General features: G+C 39.1%; 1 protein-coding gene across 1 annotated transcript in view; it reads left to right on the forward strand.

The window, feature by feature from the left end:
- The window catches only part of PIWIL4 (piwi like RNA-mediated gene silencing 4), a 41,462-nt gene extending 31,430 nt beyond the window's left edge, over positions 1-10,032 (forward strand). The window contains exons 14-20 of the mRNA XM_006907483.1: positions 2,757-2,957; positions 3,926-4,029; positions 5,539-5,609; positions 7,013-7,166; positions 8,818-8,943; positions 9,056-9,203; positions 9,916-10,032. Of these exons, the coding sequence (XP_006907545.1) occupies positions 2,757-2,957; positions 3,926-4,029; positions 5,539-5,609; positions 7,013-7,166; positions 8,818-8,943; positions 9,056-9,203; positions 9,916-10,032 (921 nt within the window). The remainder of the gene's footprint in view (positions 1-2,756; positions 2,958-3,925; positions 4,030-5,538; positions 5,610-7,012; positions 7,167-8,817; positions 8,944-9,055; positions 9,204-9,915) is intronic.
- The last annotated feature ends 4,267 nt before the right edge of the window (positions 10,033-14,299 follow it).

The following is a 14,299-nucleotide window of genomic DNA, read 5'->3' on the forward strand; positions in this document are numbered from 1 at the left end:
CGGTTTTTTTTTTTTTTTTTTTGCATGTATCTGTCCAATTTCCCCAACACCATTTATTGAAGAGACTGTCTTTACCCATTGTACATTCTTACCTCCTTTTTCATATATTAAGTAAGCGTATAAGCATGGATTTATTTCTGGGCTCTCTGTTCTGTTCCATTGATCAATGTATCTGTTTTTATGCCAGTGCCATGCTATTTTGATTACTGTAGCCTTGTAGTATAGTTTGATATCAGGTAGTGTGATACCTCCAACTTTGTTCTTCTTTCTCAAGATTACCATGGCTATTAGGGATTTTTTATGGTTCCATATAAATTTTAGGATTGTTTGTTCTAGCTCTCTGAAAAATTCCATTGGTATTTTGATAGGGATTGCATTGAATCTATAGATTGCTTTGGGTAGTATGGCCATTTTAACAATGTTGATTTTTCCTACCCTACTTCCATTTACTTGTATCCTCTTCAATTTCTTTAGAGCTTTCATCATAAATGGATGCTAGATTTTGTCGAATGGTTTTTCTGCATCTATTGATATGATCATATGGTTTTTATCTTTCGATTTGTTAATGTGGAGTACCATATTAATTGATTTGCGGGTATTGAACCAACCTTGGTTCCTAGAAATAAATCCAACTTGATCATGGTATATGATATTTTTAACATATTGCTGAATTCAGTTTGCTAATATTTTGTTGAGGAGTTTTGCATCCATGTTCATAAGAGATATTAGCCTATAGTTTTCTTTTTTTGTAATGTCTTTGCCTGGTTTTGGAACCAAGGTAATGGTGGCCTCATAAAAAGAGTTAGGGAGCCTTCCCTCTTCTTGAATTTTTTAGAATAGTTTGAGAAGAATAGTTGATGATTCTTCTTTGAATGTTTGGTAAAATTTACCTATGAAGCCACCTGTAGACCAGTTGTTTTATATAATGTCCCTTAATTTATGTTTGTCTGATATTTTCTTAGGATTCGGGTTATGCACTTTCAGCAGAATCACCACAGCAATGATTCTGTGTTCTTACTGCATCTTAATAAGGGATACCTCAGTCAAGTTTTTTTCACTGTAAAGTTGCTCTTTTTCTCTTTGTAATTAGTTTTTATTTTTTGGTAGGGAGATACTTTGAGACTTTGTAAATATCTTATTCTCATCAAACTTTGATGGTTACCAAAAGGTGGCTTTCTAATTCTGTACTTCCCTCTACATTTATTAGATGGCATAATATAAGGAAGAGGTTTTTCTTCTCATTTCTTTATTCATTTATTTATATCAATATGGATTCATGGATGCCTATTTTATTTACTAATTTATAGTCCATTACTACTATTATTTATTTTGCTCCCCAAATTGTCCCTGACTTTGCCAGTGGGAGCCCCATTCAGGCTTGACTTCTGCGTCTTTTTGACATGTTTCCATCTTATTTGGACCGCTTCCTTATTGTCTAGTACAATAAGATTTTCCAGGTTAACCCTGAAGTTTTGTTACCTGGCCCCAGAATCAGATATTTCTCCAGTGAGCCCTGATTCTTTGGAGTAGAGAAAAGCATTTAGAAATTAAGATCTGAGCATTGGATGTGCTTATTGGCTACTGGGGTGTCACTGCTCCCAGGCTTTCTCAATGTACAAAGCTAGGAAATATATGTATTTATATGTCTACGTATACATACTCCTATATATGTAATGCACAATTACATCTGTTTTATTACTAGATGTATCTATCTATATTAAAAACATGTGTTCACACTTCTAGTTCCAATCTAACACCACAGGAAAGCATTCTTAATTTCCATATTTTTCCCCCTTCCCTGATAGTGAGAAACATGGCTGCTGTTATTCTCCATCCCTGAGGTGTAACCAGTATCACTGGCTCCCACCTTCTTTTGGCCCTGGCCTCATTGGGCCACTGCCTTGTACCGCCACCTACCTTGCTTGGCCCCAAACTCATATGAAGAAAGGAAGGAAGGCCCCTAAGAGAATTTAAGTATAAATAATTTTAGCCCTTGACATTATTTTGACAGTTCTATTGGTAAAAAACTCACTTTTTTTTTTCTTTTTGCTAATCATGATAGTGCCTATCTTTTCTATAATTTGGGGGTTTTTGAAGGTAGACAATAAAAGATAGGAAGTAGGCCAGGAGAGGTCCTTCTGTGAGCAAAATACCTGAAAAGAAGTAGGGACAGTGACAGAAATGGGTGGAATTAAAATACTAGGGGACCTGAAGCTTCTTTCTCCTTATTTTCCCTCTTCCCATATCCCAATCTCAAGTCCTGGTAAATGGAAAAAAAAAAAAAATTTTTTTTTTTTGTTTGTCCAGTGCCTATTGGGAAAAAGCTCACTGTGTAAGCTAATTCTCCACTTTGCTTATCTGTAGGTGAAGTTGGGGACAGGAGCTGGAGAGCCACAGGAAAAGGTCACGGCAAAGAAGGAGGAGGTAGCTGGAGAAAGAGCTAGGTTAGAGAGGAACTTGTGGAAACTAACAGAATGAAATCAGTAGAGAAGTGAGGAGGAAGGGAAAGCCAAGGGAGATGGGTAGGATTAGAGTGAGGCTTGGTGGAGTTGATGGCTGGTGAGAAGGCATTTCAAATGACCTTTGATTAATTGTCAGTGATTTAAAGGCCATTTGAAAGTTCAAAGCCATATAGGCATGTTCATGTTTGCTGCTCAGAAACTCAAGGGCAAAAGATGTTTGGAGAATTCATGTATTCATTTATTTTTTAAAAGCTAAGCATAAGTAAATTATCTTTTTTTTTTTTTTGCTCTTAGGTAATGTGTATTCTGCCTTCTAATCAGCAAAACTATTATGATTCCATTAAAAAATATTTGAGCTCCGACTTTCCAGTCCCGAGCCAGTGTGTGCTTGTTCGGACCTTGAATAAACAGGGAATGATGATGACTCTGGCCACCAAGATTGCCATGCAAATGACCTGTAAACTCGGAGGCGAGCTGTGGGCTGTGGAGATCCCTGTGAGGAATTTGTTTCTCTTTTCCTTTCAGTAATCAGTCAAGTAATTTTAAAAAATTAAGTCAAAGTAGGAGCTATTTTTACATGATCGCACAAGTATTTGATTTGTTTGTTTGTTGGGTTGGTTCATTGTTTGTCTGCTGTGGGTGCTGGTATTATACAAGCCCACCATGAGGGTTTGCAGAAGGCGAGGTGGGCCCTTGTTCTCAAGGAGCCGGTAACAGAATATTTCGTGAAAGAGAGTCTAATTCGGCATAGACTTGGAAGAACTTGATTTGGAGCCACTCAACCGCTATTTAAAATCTATGCTCCACGGCCTTTGCCTTTACCTGCTTTCAGAAGGTGTTAACTCTCAGAGTAGCCTTTTTCCCTGCTTAGGGCCTCCCCAGACCTTGGGGAGCTGGCAAAGCCTATGATCCAAACCTCCAAATATGTTGGGAACTGAGAAAACCCTCTTCTCTTTCCTGAAATATGGCCACTCTGGGAGGAAGTGAGGGGATGAGAAATGAGAGAATGTTGCTTATTTTCTTATGTTTCTATAACCCGGCATATGACATTAGCCCCTCCTGGAGGCACGTAGCCAATTGAGGATTTCTTAGATATCTGAAGAAAGGGGAATGGAATTCCTCTTCAAATTTCTTCAGCCCAGAGGCAAGGGATAAAGGGACTGGCCACTTTCCCAGAATCTCTTGAGCTACTGATGGCCCTTGGCCACCTCCGCAAAGGATGGTGGCTATTTGGACTATAGTGAGTCTCCTAAGCAAAGTGTGGACCACATCTTTCTCTCTATCTTTAAGTCTCTTTTGTTTCTAGTTTAATAATCTGTCTCATCTGGACATGTATCCTGGCACATAGCTTAACTTGCATAATTAAATAATTAAGGACAGTTTTTTAAAAACTTCATATTAAGCCATTATTTGGGGGAAATAACACCTCATTCCATTAAATCATGAAAAATTTAATTTCACAGTTAAAGTCCCTGATGGTAGTTGGTATTGATGTCTGTAAGGATGCATTCAACAAGGGAATGTTGGTGGTTGGATTTGTGGCCAGTATCAACCCCAGAATCACCAGGTACTTTTAAAATTACCCTAACGTATTCTTCCGTTATTTGACTATTAATCGTGGGTTAACTATATAGCAAGGAATAATTTGTATTCTTCGCTCATTTTTAAAATAGGAATGTTTATGGTCATAATACTTACACATATAAATGTGATTGATATTATTGGGGTAATATGTAATCTCATTAAAAAACTATTTTTATACATGCATTAGGACAGGCTATTACTCATATGCCAGTCATATTCCTAAAATGATGGCCGTGTAGAAATTTATTTTCTGAACATCTGCACTGTATTAGGCACTGTACTAGGAACCTTACATACATGATGCCAGCAGTTGAGAATCAGATTTCCTGAATTATATCCTGTCTGCCATTTACTTATTCTGTATAAATGCTCAATACATGCTCATTATTGTTTTATTATTCTTAACTCTCACAGACACTTGATATGGTGATTGTTCACACAGCTATTAAAACCACAGGCAGGATTAGGGATGACCCGTTAAAGTTGTTACAGTTAAACACCGTTACAAACACGGGGGTAGTAGTGCTTGTTAAATTGTAGTTCTTAGAATTGTTTCAATATTTGTATCTAAACAATGTTTTGAGGCTGTAGGAGCTATTTGCAAAAATGTTTCTTCCTCGACTGAAGCCGTTTGATTTGCTCCATTACATTTATGGTCAGGTACATATTTGGAATTGTGAGAAACAGGAAAAGTAGCAGCATGCTTCTGAGTTCATTCCAGGCTATATGAGAGCCCTGTTATGTGTGTCACTTCCTTAAGCAGATAAAGGACTACCAGCTGGTCAGCAGTATTCCTAATTGCATCATTATTGTTGCTTATATTTAGATAACTATAATAATGTTGACACATACTTACCACTAAGTCATGACTTTCATTTTCTAAGTGCTTTTAATTAACGACTTTAGCAAGAGAACTTGCTTCTGAAATCTAAGTAAATTAATCATGTTAAGATTTTAAATCTAAAAGGCTCACCTCTAAAAGTGGGAGTTTATGCTTGAGAAATCTTTGAATATATTGAAAGTAGATCTATTTGCTAAACTAGTAAATTCCTTTATAATAATAACATAGTTCTTCCGTTAGTGCTTATTATGTGCCAAGTGCTGTGCTAAGGACTTTACATAATTATCTAATTTAATTTTTATAACAACTTTATGAAGTAGTGACTGCATTACCATCTTGTAAATTTCCTTGGCATAGGTGAAGAAACTGAAGCTTAGATTCACACACCAAAGTCACAGAGCTGATGAGTATACCAGCCAGGATCTGAACCCAGATGTGTCTGATGCCAGCACAATGCTTGAGTTGCTCTTTAAAATAAATTTCGTTCTGGGTGTAGGAGGGAGCTTTTTAATACAATTGTGATGATCTAGCATATATAGAATTATGAACATTGATTTTATTCATAATGTCTCTTTCTTAATTTAATCCTAATGCATGTTTGTAGTAGAAGGTTTAAAGTTGAACTCTACTTTTGTTCTTTGCTTACTTTAGGTGGTTTTCCCGCTGTATCCTTCAGAGAACAACAACTGATGTTGCAGACTGCTTAAAAGTTTTCATGATCGGTATGAAAAACGTAGTGGGCGTGGGCTCCAAGGACTGTTTCTTCAGACCCAAAGTCCACAAGCGTATACCAGACCACATAGGAGAAAGCAAACTCCCCAGGCCTGCCTGAATCAACTGGGAGTGAGCTGGAGACCCTAAAGCTGTGTCCTGACTCAGGCTAACAGTTAGATTGTAGAGTTTACATTGTCCTCTGTGTGTGATAAATAGAAAGCCAGGAGGAGGGAGAGTTTTTCATAGCTGCTAGTGGCTCTGGCAAGTGGTTTGAAGGCCAAAAGAAACCTACCCTAGAGGAACTGGTATTACGACATAGCAGTGTTAGGTCTAGAAATAGGAGAGAAACCTTTGGGACAGGATATGCTGGCAGATGAAGTGTGGCATAGCAGGAGAGGATGGGGAAGAAGGCAGGCGAGGAGGAGGGGTGCCCCCTTCATAGCCAGATGTGGTGGAAAGAGGGGTCCGGTGTTCCCACTCCCTCACCATCCCTGACAGATCTGGCTTTGCCACCCCTTTGTGGTGTGCTAGTGCATCTCACTCCCTCTCCTAACCTGAATTTTCCTATCTGCAAACTTTGGCCGGGGGCGGTGGGAGGGGGAGGGTTGTAAATTTTTTTTTCCTAAAAAAGAGAATTTGGTGATGATACTTGTTGATAGTGGACTTACATATGTGATCATCTTCCATTGAACTAAATTGAATTTCCTGTACAATAAACTCTTCTAGAACAATTATACAAAATATACATGAAAAGAATTATTGTATCATATTACTTTCCCCTCACTTCAAAACCTATTTTGTTTTGTTTTTTAGTAGTTCTGAGAAGTTTCTCTTGGGTAAGAGTTACCTTCTGGTCTCTGCTCTTCAGGCAATTTCTAGTTAGAATGTATGGGAGTGTTCTCAGTTTGTATTGTCTGTGAGACTTGGAATCTAATCGTTTGAGTTCATATAAAGAGATGCATTGAGAAGAACAGGCAATTCTTTTCCTTAGGTTTTTATATTTATGTTCATTAGAGAAGAAAATGATATAAAATTGTCTACTCTATATTAAGAGAATTTAAAGGCTTGAGGAAACTAAATTAATATTAATTTGATTTTGGGAATTTGTATATCTATTGCATGAATTAAATTTTAATTTATTGCATAAATATTAAAATTTTTCTAAAGATATATACTGAGTTTAAGAATATATTATGCCATGGAAACCATTATGATTCCTAAATAATAGAGGTGCAGGAATGTCCTCTAAAGTTATCCATGTTTATATTATTGCACATACATCCAAGTTAGATATTATCCTATTTTGCAGGAAATAGCAAACTTACTATTTTAGCATCGAAATATATTGGAATTTTATTCTTTGTTGGCATCAGACAAGTCATTCTTTTCTTACTAACACCAAATTCTGCAGGAGCACTCAACAAATGGTACAAGCACAATCATGGTTTGCCAGCACGGATCATTGTATATCGTGACGGCGTAGGGGACGGTCAGCTGAAAACACTTATTGAGTACGAAGTCCCACAGCTGCTGAGCAGTGTGGCAGAAGCAAGTTCAAACACCAGGTATTAAACTGTTCTTTCTCCACACTCCCAATTATAGCACATTCATCGTAACTATTAAAATTATTCTATGCCAGCATTTTTTTTTCATGCAGTTAAGTTTTACTCTGTTTCTGCATCATTCAAGTATAGCTGAATGGACTGATTTTCCCTAGATTGCAGTGTGGTCAGGATGGTCTTATATAAATAGCCTGGGTGATGTGAGGTTTGGGGGCCCGGGTGGGAGCACCTGGAGGAAGGCAGGTGACATCCTCCAGAGCAAATAACACTGAGATTCAGCAGAAAAAAGGCTGCCAGGTGAAGACATTCATATATATTAACATGCCATGGGCAAAAAACAAGCTATGGTTTCAAATTCAAGGCCCAAATCCACACACAGGGCTGGAGCCTCTGAAGTACGGACACTGATGTGCAGCTGGGGGCTATACGAGGTGCCGAAGGAACGTGCGAGTGCTAGGGACGCTGGTTGCCTGTGGGAATCAGTTCGTCTTGAACACCAGGCATCTTGCTTCATGTCACATTTCTAGATTCAGTGTTTCAGCACATTTTCCTCTGATTATGTCGAGTGGCAAGTGCAAGAAAAATATTAGAGCTGGAAAATCGGGGAGGATGATCATCATTTAAGGAGGTGGCTTCTTAAACTATTCAGAAAGCATCTTCCAAGCAGTGCACAGTGCTCTCTCTGTAGGATTCACCACGATCAGCCCAGCGTTGCAGCCAGAAGCTACAAAGGAGCTGAGTCGCGACCTCATTAGTGACTGGTAGAGAGGAGGGAGAGCATAGTAGCTGGGGGACAGTATCACCTTCAGCTGCATCCAAACTGTCAGAGTCAAGATATCTCATTTCCCACTGACCTTCAGTGAATGTATTCAGTACGCAATTTAGGGATAGCTGACAGTGCTAAGGAGTTAGTTTTCTGAACTATGACATCACTTTTAAAACTCTCAATACTAAAAACATTAATATATATTTTCAAATAATTAAATTTCATGGTGACCCTTGCATCTCAGGGGTTCTTCCACGACGGTCAATATTTAGCCTTGGCCTTGGCTTTATTAAAAATGCTGACTTTAATACTTGGTCATTCAGCATTTGACTCAAATGTATATTTGGTCTGTCCATTCATCCTACCAGGCGTGTGTTTTACAGGGATCAGAAGTGGTGATTTGTGGAGTAAGAGGGACTTGTGGTTCTCCCTTTGCTATTTAGAAATTGAGAAGAGTGAAAATAGACTATTGCTAATGGAAAAAAAAAAATCTTGTCTCCATGGATAATTCTGGAAAATCTTTCTTTAGAAGTGTTCATTGAAGGTCATTGCCTTATCAACCATCCCTCCCCATCTCCTTTAAATGATATACACTAGTCAAGTGAGTGGACGTACCACACTTTTAAAATGAGAATAATCCCTAACTGAAAAAAAATGTATGTATCTCTGGGGAAGGAGAGACTGGAGGTGGTTTTTATTTTCTTTGTTTTTGCAGTCTTTCTCTAATGAATTTATCTATCTATCTATCTATCTATCTATCTATCTATCTATCTATCTATCTATCCCATCAAAAAAATTGCCAAGAAAGAGAAATAGAAAACTGTGTGGCTTGATTTTAGTTCTCTCTCTCTCTCTCTCTTTTTTTTTTTTTGTCTTTCTGGTTCCAAGCTCCAAACTGTCAGTGATCGTGGTCAGGAAGAAGTGCACGTCACGATTCTTTACGGAAGTGAACCACACCATACAGAACCCGCCACTTGGCACCGTGGTGGATTCGGAAGCGACTCGTCCTGAATGGCAAGTGCTGCCAAAAAAACCGATGTTTAACAAAACATTCACTGTGCGTTGTTCGGGTTTGGCCCTGCTCTGTGTGCCACCTTCCACACGATCGTTTCATTTTGTCCCTCAGGTATGACTTTTACTTGGTCAGCCAGGCCGCCTGTCGGGGAACTGTCAGTCCCACCTACTATAATGTCATCTATGATGACAACGGCTTGAAGCCCGACCACATGCAGAGACTTACATTCAAACTGTGCCACCTATACTACAACTGGCCGGTGAGTGACAGCTATTTACTTATGTGAGTACTGATACTCAGGATTCCCAACTCAGGAACTGTCACTCAGTTCACTTTTGTATACCTACCCCTAGCACAATACCTGACTTTTCACAAAGGAGGAATGAATGAACAGACAAATGAATGAATGACTTTTTGAGTCCACAGTTGGAGAAACCTAGTCTGTATAGAAACAAAATAGCAATAACTGTTATAATACATTGGGATTTACAATTTCCAGAGGGCTTGATATATACTTTATCCTGTGCGAGCCTGGGAGGAATCCAGGGTACTGTCATTCCCACGTTACGCTGAGGAAGTTGAAGCCACCCCAGACTTCCTCTGATGGGGAAGTAACGGGCACGGCTCTGTTCTGTGTTCCCGTGCTTGAGGCCAAGTTCTCAAAGTCCAAGGCCGAGGTTTGCTCTGAGCCCCTCGTAATATTAGTCATAGGAACATAGATTAGCCCTAAGTGTGATGGCTCCCAGCTCCCAGCACCGTGAAGGCAGACTGTCCACCCACCCCATTCTGCTCAGTGAACTTAAGTTTCCAAAGAGCAAAGGTGTCCTTCGTTGGTTGAGTCTAGTTACTGTTTACTCACTAACACTTTCTGTTGTATATGTAACTAGTAGATGAAAAATCTCAGTGAAAAAAAAATCAGTTTGAAGAACAGATTATCCTCTTAATTACCATTTGTACTTTTTCTTCCCCAGGGCTTAATCAGTATCCCAGCACCATGTCAGTATGCCCACAAGCTGACCTTCCTGGTGGCACAAAGCATTCATAAAGAACCAAGTCTGGAATTAGCCAATTCTCTCTTCTACCTGTAATGACGTGAACCGCTGGCATCACGACATGAGAAATCTGAGTTGTCAGTATACTTTGTACAAATCTGCTGTGAGCATGATCAAAGCTGTGACTGGGGAAAGGAAATAGAGCTTAGTTTTAACTTCTGGAAAAAAAAAACAAAAACAAAATTTAATATGGTTCGAAAGAAATGTATGTTGTTTTATTTTAGAGAGTTAAATTGGGTAAATTCTCATTGCGGTATATGGAATTAAAATGTACCATCACCTGTAAGTAATTCCACAAAGCTAAATATCCTCTAAGAAAATAAGTATTTGCATGATGTTTTATACTTAAACTTAGCCAAAAGGCCAAGAAGCAATTGCGTGATGTTTTGATGGTAGGTAAACAGGGTCTAATTATTACCTTAAATTCTGTAGTTTTCTTAAATAATGTTGTAGAGCATTTCGTAGAGTGGTTTAAATGGTTATTAGAAAATAAAGAAAATTTAGAGCATTGCATATTGTGTTTATTATTATTTGAATTTTAGTTGAAGTTACATGTGCACCTCATTATTAAAGTGTTTTTAGCAAAGATTCTTACCTACTAGGCCACATCACAATTGCTCTTTGAGTTATATTTCTAAAATTGAACATATCACTTGCTTTATTGATAGTACTTTATTTCACTTTGTGGCAACTACTCTCGTTGACGACTTTGCTTCCCACTGCACTGGGATTGCACCGCATCATAAGAGAACTTGCACAGGCTCCCATTCCACCTTCCGATTTAATGGCACAAACGCTGCCACTCACCTTATTGTCATAAATAAATCACGTCTGTGATCTGTGGAAGGCTCTCCACCTGTGTTCTAAATCCCATTCCTCCTGTGAAGGGTTTCGCTCTAGCACTTCTTCCTTCTCCTTTCTGCATCATCAATTTCCCCCTCGCGCTGGATCGTTCCCATTGGCATTGATAAATATGCTGTTACTTCTCTCATCTTAATCAGCTATTTCCCCCTCCAGCCACCACCTCATTTCTTTGCCCTCTTTACAGAAAATAGTCTATGTTCGATGTGTCAAATTCCTTACTCCAATCACAATTTCACAACCGCCACGTCAAAATTGCGTTTGTCAAGGTCACTGATGACTTCTGCTTTGCTAAATCTATCAATTTTATGTTCTCGTCTTACCTAGCCTGTTACAGCATTTGACCCAGTTGATCATTTCTCCCATCTTGAGGCACTCTACCTGGTCACCAAGGGAACACAGGCACCTGCTTTCTCTCCTACTGCGTCGCTCACTCGTTTCCAGTCTCTTGCTTGTTTCTCCTCATCTTCTCGTCCTTTCCACATGAGATGCCCCAGGAATGAGAATATGGCTATGTGCCAAAACTATTTTGAGGAAGGAAAGATCAGAGTTCTAGGTCCGTTTCACGAGGGAAAGACTGTGTGGAAGGCTGCAGGGGGAGGGAGCGCAGAGGGCCGAAGGTGCCCTCCGAGGAGTATGGAGAAGCAGGCACCAACGCAGAGATCATAGGAGATGGAACTGAAAACATTCTTTTCCTATTTGAGAGTTTCTTTTCAGTCCTGGCAACATGGTCTATTTCAGTAATAAAAACGAGAACCATTTGTGGGGTGTGAGGGTGGAGAGAGGTCATGACCTTCCAGGTGCAGTGCCAAACACTTTACATTCACATTTACTCTTCACAAGAACTGTATGAATTAGGCTCTATAATGACCATTTTACAGATGAGAAATCTCTTGCTTGTTTCTCCTCATCTTCTCGTCCTTTCCACATGAGATGCCCCAGGAATGAGAATATGGCTATGTGCCAAAACTATTTTGAGGAAGGAAAGATCAGAGTTCTAGGTCCGTTTCACAAGGGAAAGACTATGTGGAAGGCTGCAGGGGGAGGGAGCGCAAAGAGGGCCGAAGGTGCCCTCCGAGGGGTATGGAGAAGCAGGCACCAAAGCAGAGATCATAGGAGATGGAACAGAAAACATTCTTTTCCTATTTGAGAGTTTCTTTTCAGTCCTGGCAACATGGTCTATTTCAGTAATAAAAACGAGAACCATTTGTGGGGTGTGAGGGTGGAGAGAGGTCATGACCTTCCAGGTGCAGTGCCAAACACTTTACATTCACATTTACTCTTCACAAGAACTGTATGAATTAGGCTCTATAATGACCATTTTACAGATGAGAAAACTGAGGATTAAAGATGCCATGTGACTCACCAAAGTTTATAAGATGAAAAAATTGTGGAATTTGTCCTTGAGTGCGTTTGACTCCAAAACCTGTGAGATGAACTACAAGACTGTACTGCCTTCATAAAAGTTATAATAAGAATTTTAAATGTTCTCCCTGAGTTTTTACATGAGAGATTGCCTATTATGATTTAAAGTTGGAATTATATCTCAGGTAGAGAGAGGCAAGACACTGTACCAATCCAGAGTGGGTGTGCTTTCGTGTTTACGTTTTCTTCCTTCAAAGTACAAGGGTTCTGTCAAGTGCCACCATCCAACAGCTGGCTTAAATAAATCTATATGTGGCATTTGGATTAATGGATACAGGAGTCTCTAAAGCTCCATACCCTTTTAACTATTAAGTATTGCCCAAGGTAATGGCTCCTTACCGTTTTATCCCACCAGGGGGCGCACAAGGACTGTTGTACCAGCAGAGCGTTTCCCTTTGCTGGTGTGGTGCAGGCAGTAGTGGAAGAATAGCCGACTTCAAGTAAGCTCCACGGGGGCGGGGACGTGCAACAAGCGGGGAGCAATATGAGGTTAGGAAACTCTTGAGCTCTGGTTCTAACGCTGTTAGCTGTGGGATGCAATAACCTTCCATCTCTGAGACTCAGTTACCCAACCTGTAATATGAGAAAGGGTTGGAGTGGACATTTAAAAGCTTTAAAAAATATACAGACACCTGGGTTCACCTCCAAGAATAGTGATTTAATTGGCCTGATCATTTGAATATTTTAAAAGTTATCCAGGTGATTCTGATGGTTAGCCAGGTTTGAGGACTATTAATCTAAGACAGCACTGGGTCTGGATCCCAGAACCACCAGTTACTAGCTATGTAACATTGGGCAAGTTACTTAACTTCTTTGAGCCCATTTACTGTAAAGACACCTAACCATGTCCACATTGTAGTGTTGTTGTAGGATTAGAAATATCAAATCTAAAGTACCTTGCTTTAATAAAGAGTGACACATAACACCTCACGAGAGGAAAAGAATCAAATGACGTGATACTAGAAAATGGTTTTGTCAGCCTTCGCCGTCACATACACTCACTCGAGACCAGAAGTGAGTGAAGCACAGCACTCAGGTTGTACCCGCTCACTGAACGTCTAGGAGATTCGATGCAGTCGCTGGACAGCACAGGCCTGGTTCCCTAGGCCCAATTTGTATGCCTCAATCTATCTAATGCTTAAAAATGAAAAAAGCTGGCCTTGCCTGGAGGACCTCCCACTGGCTAAGCCAAAAAAAAAAAAAAGACGTAATTTAGTCAACAAATACTCATGGGTGCATATAAGAGCTGTGCTAGGTTCTGAATTCTACAGTACTGCTTAAGGGAAAGCTTAATACTTTCTCTAGATGTGAGTAGTCTACTACTTGCTGTTTTATGGAGAGAGAAGGTTTTGTTTTTATTTGGGCGCTGGGATGGAGACTCTTGAAGAAAGTATACTTTAAATACGTTTCGTGGCAGCCATGAGAGGCACCCAGCAGACTTCCCTGAGCTGGCTGACACCCTCTAGATGGGCAACAATGACACAACAAGATGAGAGCATTTAGAAGAAAGCTGAAGTATGTTCAAGTCCTTATCTTGTTATGGAGGAGTTTAGAGGTATTAACTTTACATTCCACTAGAAGGTAAAGTTAAAAGTCATCTGGGTATCTTCTTAAATGAAAATAGCATCCATTACTCTGAATTAGTGAAAGGGAAGAAAAGAGGATAAACGATACTATTAAATCAACAGAGGACAAGAGAAGAGGAAGACTAAAAAAAAAAGAACATGGTAATTGGAAACACTAAATAAGATGGTACCTATACACTCAAAAATATAATTAATCTTAATTATATACAATTAATTTATTACTGAAGACTAAGACCTAAAAAATCTAATTATACATTGTATAAAAGAGACACATTTAAAATGAAACAACATAGAATGTTTGAAAGTAAAAAAATAGGAAAATGTATGCTTTGAATTAATAGTCAAAATAAACCTAGAATAGCAGTGTTCATATAAAAAACAGAATTTAAGGCTAAAAGTAGGGCTATTACATATTTATAAAAGTAGCAAAA

The sequence above is a fragment of the Pteropus alecto genome, unplaced genomic scaffold (genome assembly GCF_000325575.1).
Source record: "Pteropus alecto unplaced genomic scaffold, ASM32557v1 scaffold12, whole genome shotgun sequence".
Taxonomy (NCBI): Eukaryota; Metazoa; Chordata; class Mammalia; order Chiroptera; family Pteropodidae; genus Pteropus; species Pteropus alecto.